This window comes from Pongo abelii, chromosome X, assembly GCF_028885655.2.
Source record: "Pongo abelii isolate AG06213 chromosome X, NHGRI_mPonAbe1-v2.0_pri, whole genome shotgun sequence".
NCBI lineage: Eukaryota > Metazoa > Chordata > Mammalia > Primates > Hominidae > Pongo > Pongo abelii.
The window spans coordinates 113663510-113679808 of NC_072008.2; the positions used below are offsets into that span (position 1 = coordinate 113663510).

Here is a 16299-nt window from a genome sequence, read left to right on the forward strand (position 1 = left end):
CATCTGGAGGTGAAGAAGGTCTCACAGTTTCATAAACTAAAATGACTTCTGTAACACCCATAAAAGGGAAGCACACAAAGACCCAGAGGTAACCTCTTGCAGCAGGAAATGGGAGCTTCATCCTGCCCCCTGGCTGCCAACCTCCTGTCCTGTTTCCTACCAGCAGATATCTCCATTCCAATCTCCCCTGCCACTTTGGCTCTCTTGCTGTCACGGTTCAACTGTCCTGAGAAAGTTGCACTAACTGGGCTTGAACATAAGGAACCTGGCCCAGCCATTAACTACATTGCACAGGAGCAGAGCAAAACACACCAATATTTCAAAACTGAACAACAACGAAGAGACATGTTTACTTTTATATAAAGAGATTTTAGACACACACATCCACACACACACACACACCACACACACACACCCTCTTTGTTTACTCAGCCAGAGTACAGACAAGATAATTACTTGGCCAAATCAATCAAATTATTCAAACCTAGAGTGGCCCAGAATTTTTTGTTCTAAATGATTTGTCAGTGCTAGGCATGATAAGGAAAGAGTGACTTCCTTAGATTGCATAATCGCTTCAATTCTCTGTTTCCCTTTGCATATGTTCATTATTGAGAATAAATTCCAATTTGAGAGGAGGCTTTAATTCCTTGTAAATGAATAGGAAATGAGTAAGTAAATGTTCGGTGTTTTCCTCAAATTATGTCTCATATTGTAAGAAAACAGTGGCAAAAAGCCATCAACAGATGGTGTTTTCATTAGCCAAAGATTTATTTTTCAAAGCATTTTCATATTAATGAAGTAAGGTTGAAATTAGAGTCATCTTGTCAGTTCTAGCTCCGTGTTGTTAACATGTGCTGGCATTCTGCAAATTGCTAGGGGGGCAAAGCAAACTAACCATTTGCCATAATTTTGTGATGGTAACTCAAGGCACATAGTCTAACCAGACCTCAAATTATGTGTTCAGCCCTAATTTTTGTTTTCAGTGGCTTTATAGAAGCCGCGAGTCTCAGTTCTGGGCCACAAAAGAGGAACACATAGCAGAGATTTTGCTATGTCCTGCTCTGTACTGTGAATTATTTATGAGATATCAGTTTTGTGACCAGTGTTGCAACAGGTTGAGGTACTTGTTAAAAACATTATCCTCATGGAATCCCATGTTTGAATGGAAATGCATTACGGTTGGAAACACAAATTTCTAATATTGTATTTGCTTGGCATTCATCAATCTACATTATATTTGCCTAATATATCAATATATTCATTTGTGATACATGGAATTTCCATTGATAGGAATTTGGGCCACTGCTAGAGAAAATTATCAACTGGGTTCACTACCAATTCCCACTGCCTAACTCAAGCTAGACCCTTTCATCCCACTACAGAGTTATTATATTCACCTTACGGCCAAATTTTTGAAGAGGAGTCTAGACTTGCAGCCTCTACTTTGTCACTACACCATACTCTAACCTCAGGATTTCACAAATTCTTCTAAAACCCTACTGAAACACCTTTTCAAAAGGTCATCTGTGACCTCTAATTACCAAATCCAGCTGCCTTTTATCAATCCTCATATTTCTTGCATTCTCCGCATATTTGACAGTGACAAATCCTTTCTTGAAACACATTTCTTTCAATTATCCTCAGTTTGGCCCAGACTTGCATTACCCTACGGCCTTGAATACTGCAGCCTTCTTCTAACCGGTGTCCTTCCCCTACCCCCTGCCCTGGGCTTTCCTATTTCAGTCTGCCCCACATACTGCTGCTAGGTTAATCTCCTAAATGCAACCCTGATTATGCCATTACCTTGCTCAACAGCTTTTGGTAAGTCCTCAGTGCAAACAACAACAACCACAACAACAAACAAACAAACAAAGAAACTACAAACTCCTTATCTAGGCACTTAAGACCTTTATAACAGGACTTTGATCTCCATTTCCAGCTGCGTCCCCCACTACTCTGTTTCTACCCTCCATTCTAGCCAAATGAAACTACTATTCCCTGAATATGCCATATATTTTGTTTCTTTATACTTTTTATTTATTTATTTATTATTTTTTTGAGACAGAGTTTCGCTCTTTTTGCCCAGGCTGGAGTGCAATAGTGCGATCTCGGCTCACTGCAACCTCTGCCTCTGGGGTTCAAGTGATTCTCCTGCCTCAGCCTCCCGAGTAGCTGAGATTACATGTGTCTACCACCATGCCTGGCTAATTTTGTATTTTTAGTAGAGACGAGGTTTCACCATGTTGGCCAGGCTGGTCTTGAACTCCTGACCTCAGGTGATCCACCCACCTCGGTCTCCCAAAGTGCTGGGATTACAGGTATGAGCCACCCACTGCTCATGGCCTTATTTCTTTGTACTTTTCTCATTACATTCCTTGTGCCTGGAACATCCTGCCCCCATGCATCTCTGTCTATTAAAATTCTGTTTATCCTTCAAGACCCATCTTAATTTTACTTCCTCTTTATCTGTGAAGTCACTGTACCTTGAGCAGAGTAGGTGTTCAATACATTTTTGTATTAAATTTCTGAACTGCCACTTCTTTTATTCCTCTGACATCAATTTAGCTTGGAGATCATGTCCAAATCAATGATTGCCTCCTGTATTCTTCTTCCTTCCCCTTTTCTTTGCCAAGAAGACCGCAGATTGAGATGGTAGTGGGATTAAAGGAGGTCAGGGGAGACATTGTGCCCCAACACAAGAAAAATAGAATAAATGGTGAAAAATCACTTCCATGGGAATAAAGCCAAGGAAGCCAAGAGAGACCTGGCAGGAAGGGAAGCAAGGGTTCAGCTGGTCCTCATAATCCAGTTTGAGAAAATGTGAAATCACACTACCCAGCCTGCAAACACATGTATCTATGTGAATATATCCATCTATTCATGGGAACAGTGCCAAATATATTAAGGAGCTACAGGTACTTAGCAGACAGGAAAGGGGTCAAGTACACAAATCCCTTCTTTTCCTTCAAGTTCCCTCTCTCTCCCACATCCCCCCATCCACTTTTTCAAAAGCATGAACTTTGAACTACAAAACATAGGAACAATGGAGATAGCAGTGTAGCACTTAACATGAATGAGGGAAGGAATGCTAGCAGAATGAGGGCCAGTAAGTTGGGGTATTACATTTGGAACAGACTTTATGGGGTATTGGGATAGTGGGTGAGAGAGAAGTAGATATTGGGGTGAGTCTTAGAGGAAAAGCAGCTACCAGGGCTGAAAGACTTGGGAGTGGGGAGAAATAAAAAAGCCCATGATTAATCTAGAGTGAAATGATACTCTTTTTCACATAAGGAATGGGAAACAGTAGCTTGCTCAACTGAAAACATGCTAGAATTCTGGCTACTGTTGTGACAACATTATATTCAACAGATCTGCAAAGTACCCCTAATATGTACCTGAAAGAATCTATGTACCAGTAAACGATGATAAGCAATGGATATCTTCTCTTTTTAAAATATTTATTTATTGAGATAGGGTCTCACTCTGTCACCCAGGCTGGAGTGCAGTGGTGTGATCCTGGCTCACTGCAACCTCTGCCTTCTAGGGTCAAGTGATCCTCCCACCTCAGCCTCCTGAGTCACTGGAACTATAGGTGCATGCCACCACGCCCAACTAAATTTTGCATTTTTTGTTGAGATGTGGTTTTGTTGTGCTGCCCAAGCTGGTCTTGAACTCCTGGGCTCAAGCGATCTGCCCACCTCAGCCTCCCAAAGTGCTGGGATTACAGGCGTGAACCACTGTGCCTGGCTGATGTCCTCTCTTGATACAGTCAGGCTTTGCATTTTGAAGCCCTGCCTCTCTTGTGAGGGAAGCCCCGGTGCCAAAGAAGGAAAGCTGTGAGATACAATGCTAGATTTTGATGAATTCCACACTCAAAATACTCTTTTTTTCCTGAAGGACCCTACTGATAAATATAAAATATTATAATCAAAAACAAAAAAAATCATGCAATACTGCAGCAAAACTGTGACTGAGGGCTGGATACAAGGGTTCCAGTCCTAGTTTTGCACATGCTAGTAATATGACTGTGCAAAATACTTTAACTCCACTTTGAAGCTTGGTACTCCCATTTGTAAAATACTAGCATCTTCTACTTTGTGGGATTGTTATGGTTTTTAAATAGTATATATGAAATTGCCTGGCATAGTGTCTGGCAATCGTTCAATAATTACAGACGGTCCCTGAATTACCATAGTTCAACTTACGATTTTTCAATTTGACAGTGGTGTGAAAGTGATATGCGTTCAGTATGCTTCTTGACTTATGTTGGGGTTACATCTGGATAAGTCCATCATAAGTTGAAAATTTCTTGTTGAAAATGCCCTCTCTAGAACATAACCGCATCATAAGTTGAGGAACATGTGTAATAGTTTTCTTAGTCTACTCATCTGGAAAAGAGATAATAATATCTGTTCTTCATATGTTGTGGGATTACTATGAGAGCGAAATGAGATATTGCCTATGAAATATTTTGAAAAGTTAAAGATATAATCTAAAACATAAGGTTTCTTTAATGTCAATAAATTCCCACATCCACAAAGTCATGAATGTCATATTTTCCCCAATAATGAGCAAATGTACAGCATTATTAATTTGTACCTAGATTAGTGCTTGGCTCATGGCAGATGCTAAATGAATCTTTGAAACATTTGTCTACTGACTAACCGATTTTCACATGACATTGGTTCTCAAGCTCATGGTTCTTTTTTCCCCTCTTCTCTGTTCCCCTCTGGATTCATACTCTCTGCGATGACAGCAAACTCTGGAGATGAACCTCACCAACCTGGTTAAGCGCAACAGTGAACTAGAAAATCAAATGGCCAAACTAATACAGATCTGCCAGCAGGTTGAGGTATGTAACAGAAACATTTGTGATTTTTCAGAGGACCTGAAATGGGTGACCCTTTGGGAGGACTTCAGTTTTGTCAGAGTGTAGCCCAGTCATTTGGAATGAAGGACTGAATGGCAGTTCTAGAAAGTCTCATTCCTTTAGGATGCTTGTTCCAAAAACAGTGTCAGAAACCTACGGTTTAAAAAGAATAGATGGTGGTGATGGATGGTGGGGGGATAATAGTTCAAGGGGCAACCTATTTTCCTTTCCAAACAGCAGGCAGTATGAAAATCAGACGTGAAGTGTGCTTCATCCATCATCAAACTGAACATTATCACTCCTTAAAGAGATTACTGGGGTGTCATAGGGAAGTTGGAAATCCTGGGTCCTTGGGGTATGGTGAGGTTAATTCAGCACAATATTGTTTCTGTAACAATATTATCAGGACTGCTTCTCCTCTTTCTAGCCTCTCCCCCTCTTCATCCCCTGCCCATGGTCCTATCTATACCATGCACCCCACCTGGTCCTCACTCATTACCTTTCCACTTATTCTTGTCATCAACAAATCATATCTATCTTAAAGTTGTAAATTGTAAAGTGCTGTAAAGTGTGAGATTTTCATCAATTGTCATCTACATCAAATCTTAGAGCAGAGCTTAGAAGAAGAGCTGACCTCTTCTTAAATGGACATAATAAAATAAAGATGTTATTTCTCTTTCTCAAGAGCATTAAACTTATACCATTTGGTTTTGTGTTGATTTTGTTGAAGAGCTGATGGTAGGGCTTCAAGTCTAAACAGGGTTGGGTAAAATATTATAGGATTCCTCATGGGCAGTGGTTGGATAAAAATGTTTCTAATTCTATTTAGAACCTGATAGTCTGGTTCTAATCTTACTTGTATGACAGACAAATGTAACAGTTCAAGTTTATTTTATTTCAATTTTATTAAGATCTCATCTCTTAATCCAATCTATAGATTCCTATTTAAGAGACTGTGGAGAATCTTCTTGTAAGGCAAAGAATCCTCTTATTATATGAGTAACCTTCTGACCCCCAATCATTTGGATTTCTTTAAGTATTGAGTTTCTTCAAGTAGAGTGTACTTGTATGATGAGCATACCATAGAAATTTAATCCCTGCTGGGCACTTCATTTGTGGAAGAGAGTGGTGCTGTATGTAGGGTCCATAGAGTACTGGTTAAACTCAGATATGAGACTGTAAAATGAAGTGGGGGATTAGGGAAGAAGCATAAGGAATGAAAAGAAAGAGCGCTAGAGTGTGATTTGGAAAATTGTGCTCTAGACTTGGCTCTTCCATGAAGTGGTGGTATGAATCTAAGTCATTTAGCTTCTCAGTTTCAGTGTTCTTACCTATAAAATGAAGAGTTGAACTGATAACATGACCTCCAACTTCTTTCTAGGTATCACAGGTCATGATGCTGTGAATGGTTACTTTCTTTATTCTATTCTTTTTCTCTCCTGGCTTATTCTTTCCAAGAAGGGAGAAACAAAATATAAAGTATTTCAAAGTGGCTTTCAGCTAATCAGAATCCCTCTAATGTTCCACTCTGTCAAAGTTTCTCATTATGCTGTTAGATTACAGTGTAAGACATCCACACTGGCAAAGGGACAAGGGAGTATTGTAAGCAGGAGATAAGATAAGAGATCCCTTGATTTAGAATTTGCATGATTGAATATAGAGTAACAGCTAATAGTGAATAAAATGAGGTTAGAAATTATAATCACCTTCCTTGTTCTCATCAAAAAGACTGTTAAGTACAGAACAAGTTGTAGTGAAAATAGCAAAGTAAGCAGTTTATTTTTATAGCTCATTCACTTTAGGACCTCTCTAAGGACTCATCTTCCCACTCTGAAGAGCTTATGACCCTGGCCAGCCTCACCCAAACATAGCCTGTTCCAACCTTTCCCAGCCCATCCTGCCAATCAAACCTTTATGTTCAGGGCCCTACTCTTTTTTTAAGTGACAAGTCTCATAAAACAATCCATCATTGTGTTAATAGGGAAGGACCCACTTTGGCTTTTTAGGTAACAAGCAGTGTTTTAACAGTTACGTCCTGAAGTTAGTATTCTTGCTTGAGTCTTAATGAGGTGACACTAGTGCTGCCACATGCAAATAGAGTAAGGGGAAAGAGTAGCCCATACCGTAGATATTCAAGAAGTTTTCTTTTATGGATGCTTGCTAAATCCGATCCTGTAGGCCACTGTCAGCTCTGGATACACAAAAGGTCTACTTTTACTAATCCTTTTTTATGCCTGGCATTGTATCAGGTATAAAGAAAACAGCATAGGCACAGTATCTACCCTCTGAGGGCTTACATGCTGCAAAAATCCACCCTGATGTGGATACACATGTGCAAGAAATACAGACAACTGAATATAAACATTAATTGAGAACTGGGAAAGAATAGTGAGATATTGTTGAGAGTGAGAATGTATTTTGGGATTTAACTTCATAGTTTATTGGGTTTAGGATTTTGTCTTTGATGACAGGGACCCTACAGGATGGCTTATGGAAAGCCATTTCTGTCTTCTATGACATCATCCATTCTGAAAGGTTAGGGATGTGCCCTTAACTTCCTCTTTTTTTTTTTTTTTTTTGAGATGGAGTCTCGCTCTGTTGCCCAGGCTAGAGTGCAGTGGCACAATCTCAGCTCACTGCAACCTCTGCCTCCTAGGTTCAAGCGATTCTCCCGTCTCAGCCTCCCGAGTAGCTGGGATTACAGGCACACGCCACCGTGCCCGGCTAATTTCTTGTATTTTAGTAGAGACGTGGTTTCACCGTGTTGCCCAGGCTGGTCTTGAACTCCTGAGCTCAGGCAATCCACCCGCCTTGGCCTCCCAAAGTGCTAGGATTACAGGCATGAGCCACCGGGCCGGCCAACTTCCTCTTAATAATATGGTGAATCCAGGTTACTTATTATCCTCATTCAACACAGAGCCTGTCTCTCCAAAAGCCTTCAGGACAAACCTGAGGATTAGAAATCTAGTTAATGAAGGGACTTGAGACTTCATAAATGCTTATAAATACAGTAGAAAATGAAATGTATAGTAGAATACTGTCAGTCATGAAAGTCAGACACTGATGGGTGATTTGGAATTTTTTCATTGTATGTAATCCAGATTCATCTATAGGGAATGACTATATTCACAGTGTATACCAGGCATTTCACATTGGGCGGGGGCGGAGGATACCAGCTAAGGCGCTTCTGAGACAACTGGAATAGGGTATTTTCCTGTCAAACCTGTTCCCCTTCTTTATTGTCTGCAAATGTTTTTGTCACAAATTGACTTTTCATAAAAGGGTCATAAATACTGCCTCCCTATCATGGTTCTTTCTCCCTGTTCTCTATTCTCCTCAGAAAGTAAACAAAGCTGCAGTCTTCCTATTATAACAGAAACAGAGATTAAGATCACTACAGATTTGTTAGCCGACTTCTATGGTAATGTAGCTTGTTATAATTGCTGCTGAAGGTTTCAGAATTCAGTAGATGGGTGGTTGGAAAATGTTTTCTGTTGGGGCTGGAGAGCATGGGAAGGAGGTAGAGGCAGCTCCAAGACTCCCTTTAATCTAATTAAGGAAGGGCATGCTTTGACCTTGCTACGATAGCCACTTGATCTCTATATATAGTTCTTTGTCCTGGCTCATCAGGCATCCTTTGTTTACATTTCCAAAGGAAACCTCTGTATAATGCATAGCCAAGGGAAAATGTATACCAACAGATGAATACTTCCTCTTCGCTTCCAATACTCCATGGTTCTGTGAATAATAGGCATTCTAAAACATAGCGAGGGACAAATATAGTTAAATACTTAGTAATCAGTTGGTCAACAGCATTTATTGAGCATACACTGTGTACTCAGTGTGGCGGGCAATTTGGGGGCTACAAAAGAAATATATGTGGTCGATGACCTCCAGGGAACTTTCAGTCTAGTTAGGGAAAACACGGTATATAGTGAGAAAGAGTATTTATAGAGCAGCATGCAGTGCAGAAAATACAAATGAATGTAGTATAGCCCTTTCAATTTTACTTATTTAGTCTTGTTCTTAGCTTTTAGGACACTGAGTAAATTAAAGCACTTTCCTGTATATTTTGTGTGCCACCTTTTTCTTCTTTCCAGAACTGCTGTGATACAACGGCTTAATCCATCCCAGAAGCTCCATGGGCAGGTTGATTTCCTTCTGGCTCTTCTCAATCCTTTTAAAGAGCTGGATGGCACTGCTCTTCAGCATTAGGAGAAAGAAGAAAGAAAGGAGATGAGTTGGAAGAGAGGGAGAGGTTTCCCTTAGTCTGGGGAATTTCAGCTTTCTGTCTTGCTACTAGGTCTTAGCTTCATTCACTTTTGGAAGTCTTTCTCTTTAGAGTTCAAACTTTAGATGGGCTGGTATTCTCTTCTTTCTGCTCTTATTGCCCATTGGAAGGATATTTAGTTTGGGAAGAGCAAGAATATTGGAGTTTATGTAATAGATGTCTGGCTGCTTCTCCAAGCATAAAATATAAATATTTTAAAATAAATTAATTTTAAAAACACTGCTATGGATGATTTCAGCAGATGATCCTTAAATATTTTAGGGTGGTTGAGCTAGAAGAAAGAATAGAATTTACACCATTAGAGCACAAATACATTTGTTGGTGGAGCCCTCTTTAAGGAGCAGTCAGTGAAATTAGTATAATTGGAAAATTTAATGGAGAAAATGCATTTTAGCCAAATGTTGAAGGAGAAAAAAAATTACTCCCTCTGGAGAGACAGAAAGCAGAGGTATTAGTGGAGGTGTAAATGAGCACATTTTATGGGGAAAATGGTGCCTTAAGCACTGAGTGTATACAGATAACTAGGAAATGGCACCTGCCCTCAAGGAACACACAGACTGGCTGAGAACCTGACAGGTAAAATGGCAAATAGAATGTGAAGTGATAATTACTGTAATGAATGTCAATGCATGATGACAAGTTAGCATGGAGGAGGAAACACTCAGGCCTGCCTGAAAAACTTAGGAAAGGCTGCAGAATGGAAAAAAAAATGAGTTATCTTGAAATGAGAGTAGAATTTTGCCAATAAAAATGAGATAAGGGAGTGAAGGGGACCACATACAAGAACACAGAAGGGTGATCAGCATGGAGACGTTCAGGGAACTATCAGAAGTTTGGCTTGGCCAGAATGTAAGACATGAGATTGCAAGAGGCGAGTATGATGAAGTAAGTAGCTTGGGCCCAGATAATGAAGAGCCTTGTAGGCCATGTATAGGTGTTTAGACTTTAACCTGAGAAGTCTGGGGAGCTATGGAAGGATTTTAAGCAGGTGAATAACTGAATAAAATCTACATTTAAGAAGGATTGCTATGGCTGTAGTATGGAGTATGGAGCAAAGGTCAAGGGTCCAGGGTAAAAAGTGAGGACAAAGAGACGAATTAGATTTTTACTGATCCAGGGAGAGATGAAGGCCCAGTTTGAGACAGTGGCAGTAGGATTAGGGAAGAAGGGATAAATTCAAAACATTTTTAGGAGGTGGATCAGTATTAATTGGTAATCAGTTAATGGGTGAAGGAGTGAGGGAGAAGAAATACTATGATGATCCACAGGGTTCTGGTTTAGGTGACCAAATGGGTTTATGGCCTTTAACTAGGTTAAGAAATATAAAAGGAGTTATTTTTAGACCTGCAAGGTTTATTGTTCTCTGGGTCAGAAAGGCAGGTAGGAAATGTCCAGTAGAAAGCTGGCTAGCTGGATTTAGAGGTCAAGAGAGAGGTCTGGGAAAGGGATATACTTGGAAGTCATTAGCATCTAAGTAGCACTTAAAGCCATGGAGAATGTATAGATTGAAAAGAGGGCCTGTGACAAATCTCCAACCCAATTGTTTGTCACTCACAATACAATAACAAACTGACTTTCCAAAAATAAACAGAAAGACTGTGGTGCTTTTGAGGAGATTACTAAAGAATGCTGTGCATTTTGAAAATTAAATATCAAAAGTAAATTATTCATTTGTGGAAAAAAATCAAAGGTTTAGACATTATTATCTTAAAGACTACAATAATAAGTAACACTTACTGAGGATTTCCTCTGTTCCAGCTGAGTGCTTAGTATGTGTTAACTCATTTAATTCTCACAACAGGTCTGTGAGATAGACACTGTTAATACCCCTACTTTACAGGTAAACAGAGATAAAGAAATATTTAAGTGTTTTGCCAAGTTCATGCCACTGGTAGGTAAGAGAGTGGGGATTTGAATACAGGCACTTTAGCTCTGGAGCCTGTGCCGCTGACCACTCCATTACACGTTGTTTTGCAAGGCCAAGGTACATGCCACTTGGATGTCTCTTGTTAATCACTGGTGGTTCCTGGACCCATTGTGAGGATGACTTGTAGTGAGCAAGGGGTATGGGATAGGGATGTGAATTCTAAAGGACAGCAAAGGAGAAACAAAGAGCAGTCAAGAGACAAGGAAAACCAACAAAAACAGAGGATCAAAATCTCAGAGGAAGGAGAGGCCTTCAAAATGTGGAAGATTTGATGAGTCAATTGGAGCAGAGGCATAGAAGATTTCATTAGTCATCTTTGAGGGAGAAGGTTCTATGCAAATATGAAGATGGAACATAAATTCAAAGAGGTCAGGAAGAAAGTAAGTTATAAGGAAATGCAGGGCTGGGCGCGGTGACTCATGCCTGTAATCCCAGCACTTTGGGAGGCCGAGGTGGGTGGATCACCTGGGGTCTGGAGTTCAAGACCAGCCTGGCCAACATGGTGAAACCCCGTCTCTACAAAAAATACAAAAATTTGCCAGGTGTGGTGGTAGACACATGTAATCCCAGCTACTCAAGGGGCTGAGGCAGGAGAATTGCTTGAACCCAGGAGGTGGAGGTTGCAGTGAGCCGAGATCGTGCCATTGCACTCCAGCCTGGGCGACAAGAGGGAAACTCTGTCTCAAAACAGACAAGCAAACAAACAAACAAAAGGAAATGCAGGTTGCAAGAAGTTTGATCACGAAGGTGAAGCAAGAAATAAGGTGGTAGTTATTATCCTTTCGAAGAGCAGAAAAGTCAGACTCATAAATGCTCTGTTTGTGTATTATTCTGCTACTGGTGAGTTAACAATAGGAATCACTAGATCCACTGCGTTTATCCACATATGCTTCCCTTCCCTCCCTGACTTGGTGTCCAGCTTTATCTCCAACCCAGGACACTGTAGCCTTAGTTTCTACAACTTGCCTCTCCTAAAAATGGTATGTACATCTTGGGAGGCAGTGTGCTGTGACAGCTTTGGAGTTGGACAGACAGGAGTCATGTTAGCTGTGCAGCCTTGAACACATACTTTTTCTGAGCCTCAGTTTCACCATCTATAAAACTTAGAGTAATACAATACATTGAAGAGAAAGGCAATACATGTAAAGTACCTGCTACTGTGCCTGGCATATATAGTCAAAGCTCAATAAACGGTGGGGTGGTAGTACTAGTCATAGTAGCAGGAGGAAGAGGAGGAGGAGGGAAAGAAGGAGAAAGAGGAAGAGGAGGTGTAATAGCAGGAACAGTTGCTAGTAGCAGTAGTACTAGTAGTAGTAATTTTGGGCACTACACATTTTGCCAGAGATTCCTAGCCCTGACCTCAGGACTTCCAAAGCTTTTTATCACTATCTCTGAGAGTGGGGAGAACAATCATTCCCAAATACTCATAACCAATTTCAAATTTTACATATATCAACTAGAACTTTTCTTGGGAAGAGGGAGTGGTAATGAAATTGCAGTAGCAAAAATATTGGATATCTCGGCCATGTGACTCTACATAGCCCACCAGTAACTCTGCAGATGTGATAGACTAAAAAGGGTTATTGTGCTCAATAAGCTGCTAGTTTGCAGTTACTAATTTAAACAAATTTTATTTAGTAAGGGAACATTTACTGCCCTTCTGCAAGAATATCCAGAAGATTCTTTGTGTTGATACTTAAGTAAATTTGCCCATTATCCTGCCCAAATTCTTCTTGATTACTGCCTTTATAAAAGCAAAGCCAAAAGAAAAGTTTTAGGGAGGGTCAATGCTTTCATCTCTAGTAATTTTAAAAAGAGAGAGTTTTATAATTTTTTATTTGCGATTTAAAATGTTTATTAGCAAAAATGTTCTGTGAATATTTTTGTGAGAGATGGAAGAGCAAGGGGAGCAGACTTAAGAGCTCCTGAGAAAGATTTGAACTGCTAGTGTCTTGTGAAAATGAAATACCTAGTTTGAAACCACTGTGGAATTATAGGTGGAGAAAATTGTTTCCATGAAAAATGGAAAATAAGTGAAGTGATCCAGTCAGTCTATTCATTTATACTACTGTAATGACTAATTCAGAGTATTACATTCAATCTTATTAAGAATATAACAATTGACATTTAATATAGATGAAAAACCTAAGTTAACTGTGCAATCCAGTGTGTGGTCATAGCCTATTTTTATACTAGAAAAGAAAGTGCTTTATAATTTTTCAGAGACCTAATGCATTCAATCCTTTTTAAAAAATACTTTGTGACAATTCTTCATATATGTCAGTAAAGTAACATTTTTGAAGACATTAAATGTTGCAGTTGAAATACTTGGAGGGTATTAACACATGACAGGGTTTAAGGATAAAATTAGTTAGGATTAATATTGTTTTCCTCTCCCTCCTCCCTCACATCTATAGGGCAGGTAAGCTTTCAGGTGTGGTCATGTCTTCATAGCCGAAACAGTTCACATAGGAATGCACTTTCATCCCACTTTTGCACTTTTCCTTTGGCACAGTGAAGCTTATCTTATAGTCCCATTTCCCATCCCTCCTCTAGTTCACATTTCTGTGTTCAAATTCCAGGTCACTCACTAAATGACCAGAACACTGCTTAATTTTGGCTCCTCTTGTTTGCTCCACTATATTCACAATCCACCCAAATTCCCCATTTCCAGTGTGCTCTTGGAAAGTTAATGGAATCCTAATAATTCAGCTAAGGCTCTATCAAGCTTATCCTATACCTTGAAATGTTTCCAGTTCCACTTTTACCTCTAATCTCTCCTGCCATCAACCCAACCAAAACCAAACACATTTTTTAAAAACCCAGACTTGAAACGAAAACAACTATCACCATAGCAGATAGGCACACAGCCATTGAGATGTCCTTACTGTCTCTGCCTGTCTAGAGGAGTCCAGCTCTGTGGTGTGGTAAGCAAGGATTGGGAGGAAGAGAATCTTACTTGAATAATTTGTTCTGGGCACTGTGCTAGAGACATCATTTCTAATCTCACTTAGTGTTTATGACAACCCTGTGATACAGCTGGTTAATATTCCCATTTTGCAAGTGAGGAACTTGAAGGCCAGAGATATTAGATGCCTTACTCAAGGTCACACATAAGTAAGCTGGGATGCAGTTCTACATATCTCTCACTCCAAAGTCCATGTTCTTTCCATTGCACTGTGCGGCCTAGTGGAGAAGTTGTTGGTTTACTTGCCACCGATTCATTTGTGCTCAGATAGGTAGGAGACAGCTCCAGAAAACCCTTTGTTTTTCTCCACTAAATAGCTCTAGCTCTAGAAAAACGTATGGTCTGTTTGGGGGCCTGGCGTTCCTGAATCCGTGGTAAGCCTCTTAGGTACTCCTGCCATTGGCCTACCTTTAATAGCCCAGAGCAGCTCTCCATATTCTGACAGCCCTTCATGGGGTACAGAGGAGAGGGAGTTGCCTAGGGTTGGCAGAAGGAAGCAATAATACCCACAATTAGGCATTTACTTGCTCAGATTTTTTTTGTGCCATGAGGGGTGAAAATAGTGTGGGCAGCTCCAGGTATCAACACTGTCCTCAGCCACTGTCCCAGAGTTTATGCTGGGACCCATATTTTCTTGCTGAGACTGCCGGGATGTGTCCTCATTCTAGGGCTGTACATGACCATGTTTCAGGGTAAAAGTAGTCTCCATGAGACACAGGGTTTCTTAACAGTTACTAAGAGTTTGGCAGTAAAGATGTACTCTCAAAAGTATAACTAATGTTTGCACGTTTAAAACAGGCTATAAATAACAAATATAATACCACAATGACCGCAAATATATAGATTTCCTCAAAAAAGAGTGAATGCATTGCTATCATTAATGGTGTCTTTTGATGGAATGATTACTTAGAAGTACACATACAGCCAGGAAATCAGCTATTTACTACCTCAAGACAGAAAGAGAATCTAATGCCTCTGTCTATTCCCACTACCTGTCCTCTCACCTAAATCAAATCTTGAATCCACGTTTACCCTATCTCAGCCAGTCCTAAGAACTCTTAATTATTCCTAAGAGCTTTAAATACATTCGCTCATTTAATCCACACAATAACCCAATGAAGTACGTATGATTCTCATTCTCATTTTACAGATGGGGTAACTGAGGCACACAGGGGTAACTTATTTGTATAAAATCACAGGTGGCAAATTAAGAGTTTGCATCCAATTTTACTGAGGTCCTTGCTCTTAATGACTATGCTGTATTAAAAAAGAGGGGCAAAACTAACAACCCATGGCTCCATGTGCAGTGTTTTGCAAGTCGCTGATTATTGTGCTTATGGTCTGGGTAAGGACAGAAAACCAGTATTATGTGAGCGTGTGCCCATGTGGGAATGATGTGGTGTGATACTAGAGCAATATTTGGGCAAGCCTTTCTTTGTGATGATAATCTCTCCAGAGCATGCATCATAATGCCTCTGCACGTGCTATGCATCTGTCTATCTATTTCATAGATGGCTGTGCCTGGCTGTTCATCTCTTATGTGTGTCTGGGGAGGGGGTTGTATATATAAAGAGGATATATGTGGAAAAAAGGATATATGCCCAGTGAGAGAATTAGTGTTTAAACTGGGTCATGAGGATTGCTTTGACCTCTGATTCCCCACCCCCCGCCCGCCCCAAAGGGTTCTTTTCAGTTCTTTGATGTTTTCACCATATAAGGGGAGAAACTGGGACACAACTGGAGGATGTTGCCTTTTGTTTTCTCTGATGAGAAACGTTGACTCTTTCCTTGAGAGAAGGTTTTCCTCCTCTTCTCCATATCCCAAGCCTGTTCCAGCTTCTCCTTAGTAACATCAAAGGCACAAAACAATCATTGGCTTTGGAATAATTTCTAAACCAATAAAACTCTAGCTAAAAGTGTATAGCACCAGTGCTAGTCGCATAGAACAACATAGTTCCATCCTGAGCTCCCTCATCCCAATCTATATATGGGTAGTTTTGCACTGGCATAGAATGGCAGGTTTACGAATGTCCAAAGATGTCTTATTAGAAAAATCTCAGGTGCAGGGGAAAGCCCAGGACATGAGGAGGATTAGAGAAGAGGGTGAGCGACCTAGGCAGGGAAGGATAGCAATGGTATGTGAAAAGGAAGGAGAAACAATTACAAGATGCCAGTTTACTCTATAGTGCACATATAATGAAACTCCTGCCAAATTTGTGGTGTGTTCTAGCATCTGAAGAGCT

At 40.2% G+C, this 16299-nt stretch overlaps 1 protein-coding gene across 6 annotated transcripts in view; it reads left to right on the plus strand.

Annotated features, from left to right (window-relative positions):
* The window catches only part of MID2 (midline 2), a 101389-nt gene that overhangs the window by 24244 nt on the left and 60846 nt on the right, over positions 1-16299 (plus strand). For 4 of the 6 annotated variants that reach the window (XM_009235148.3, XM_054544942.2, XM_002831971.5 and 1 more), the window contains exon 3: positions 4757-4852. The exons of the other annotated variants lie outside the window; for them this stretch is intronic. In XM_009235148.3, coding sequence (XP_009233423.1) covers positions 4757-4852 — 96 coding nt within the window. The remainder of the gene's footprint in view (positions 1-4756; positions 4853-16299) is intronic. 6 annotated transcript variants of the gene reach the window in all.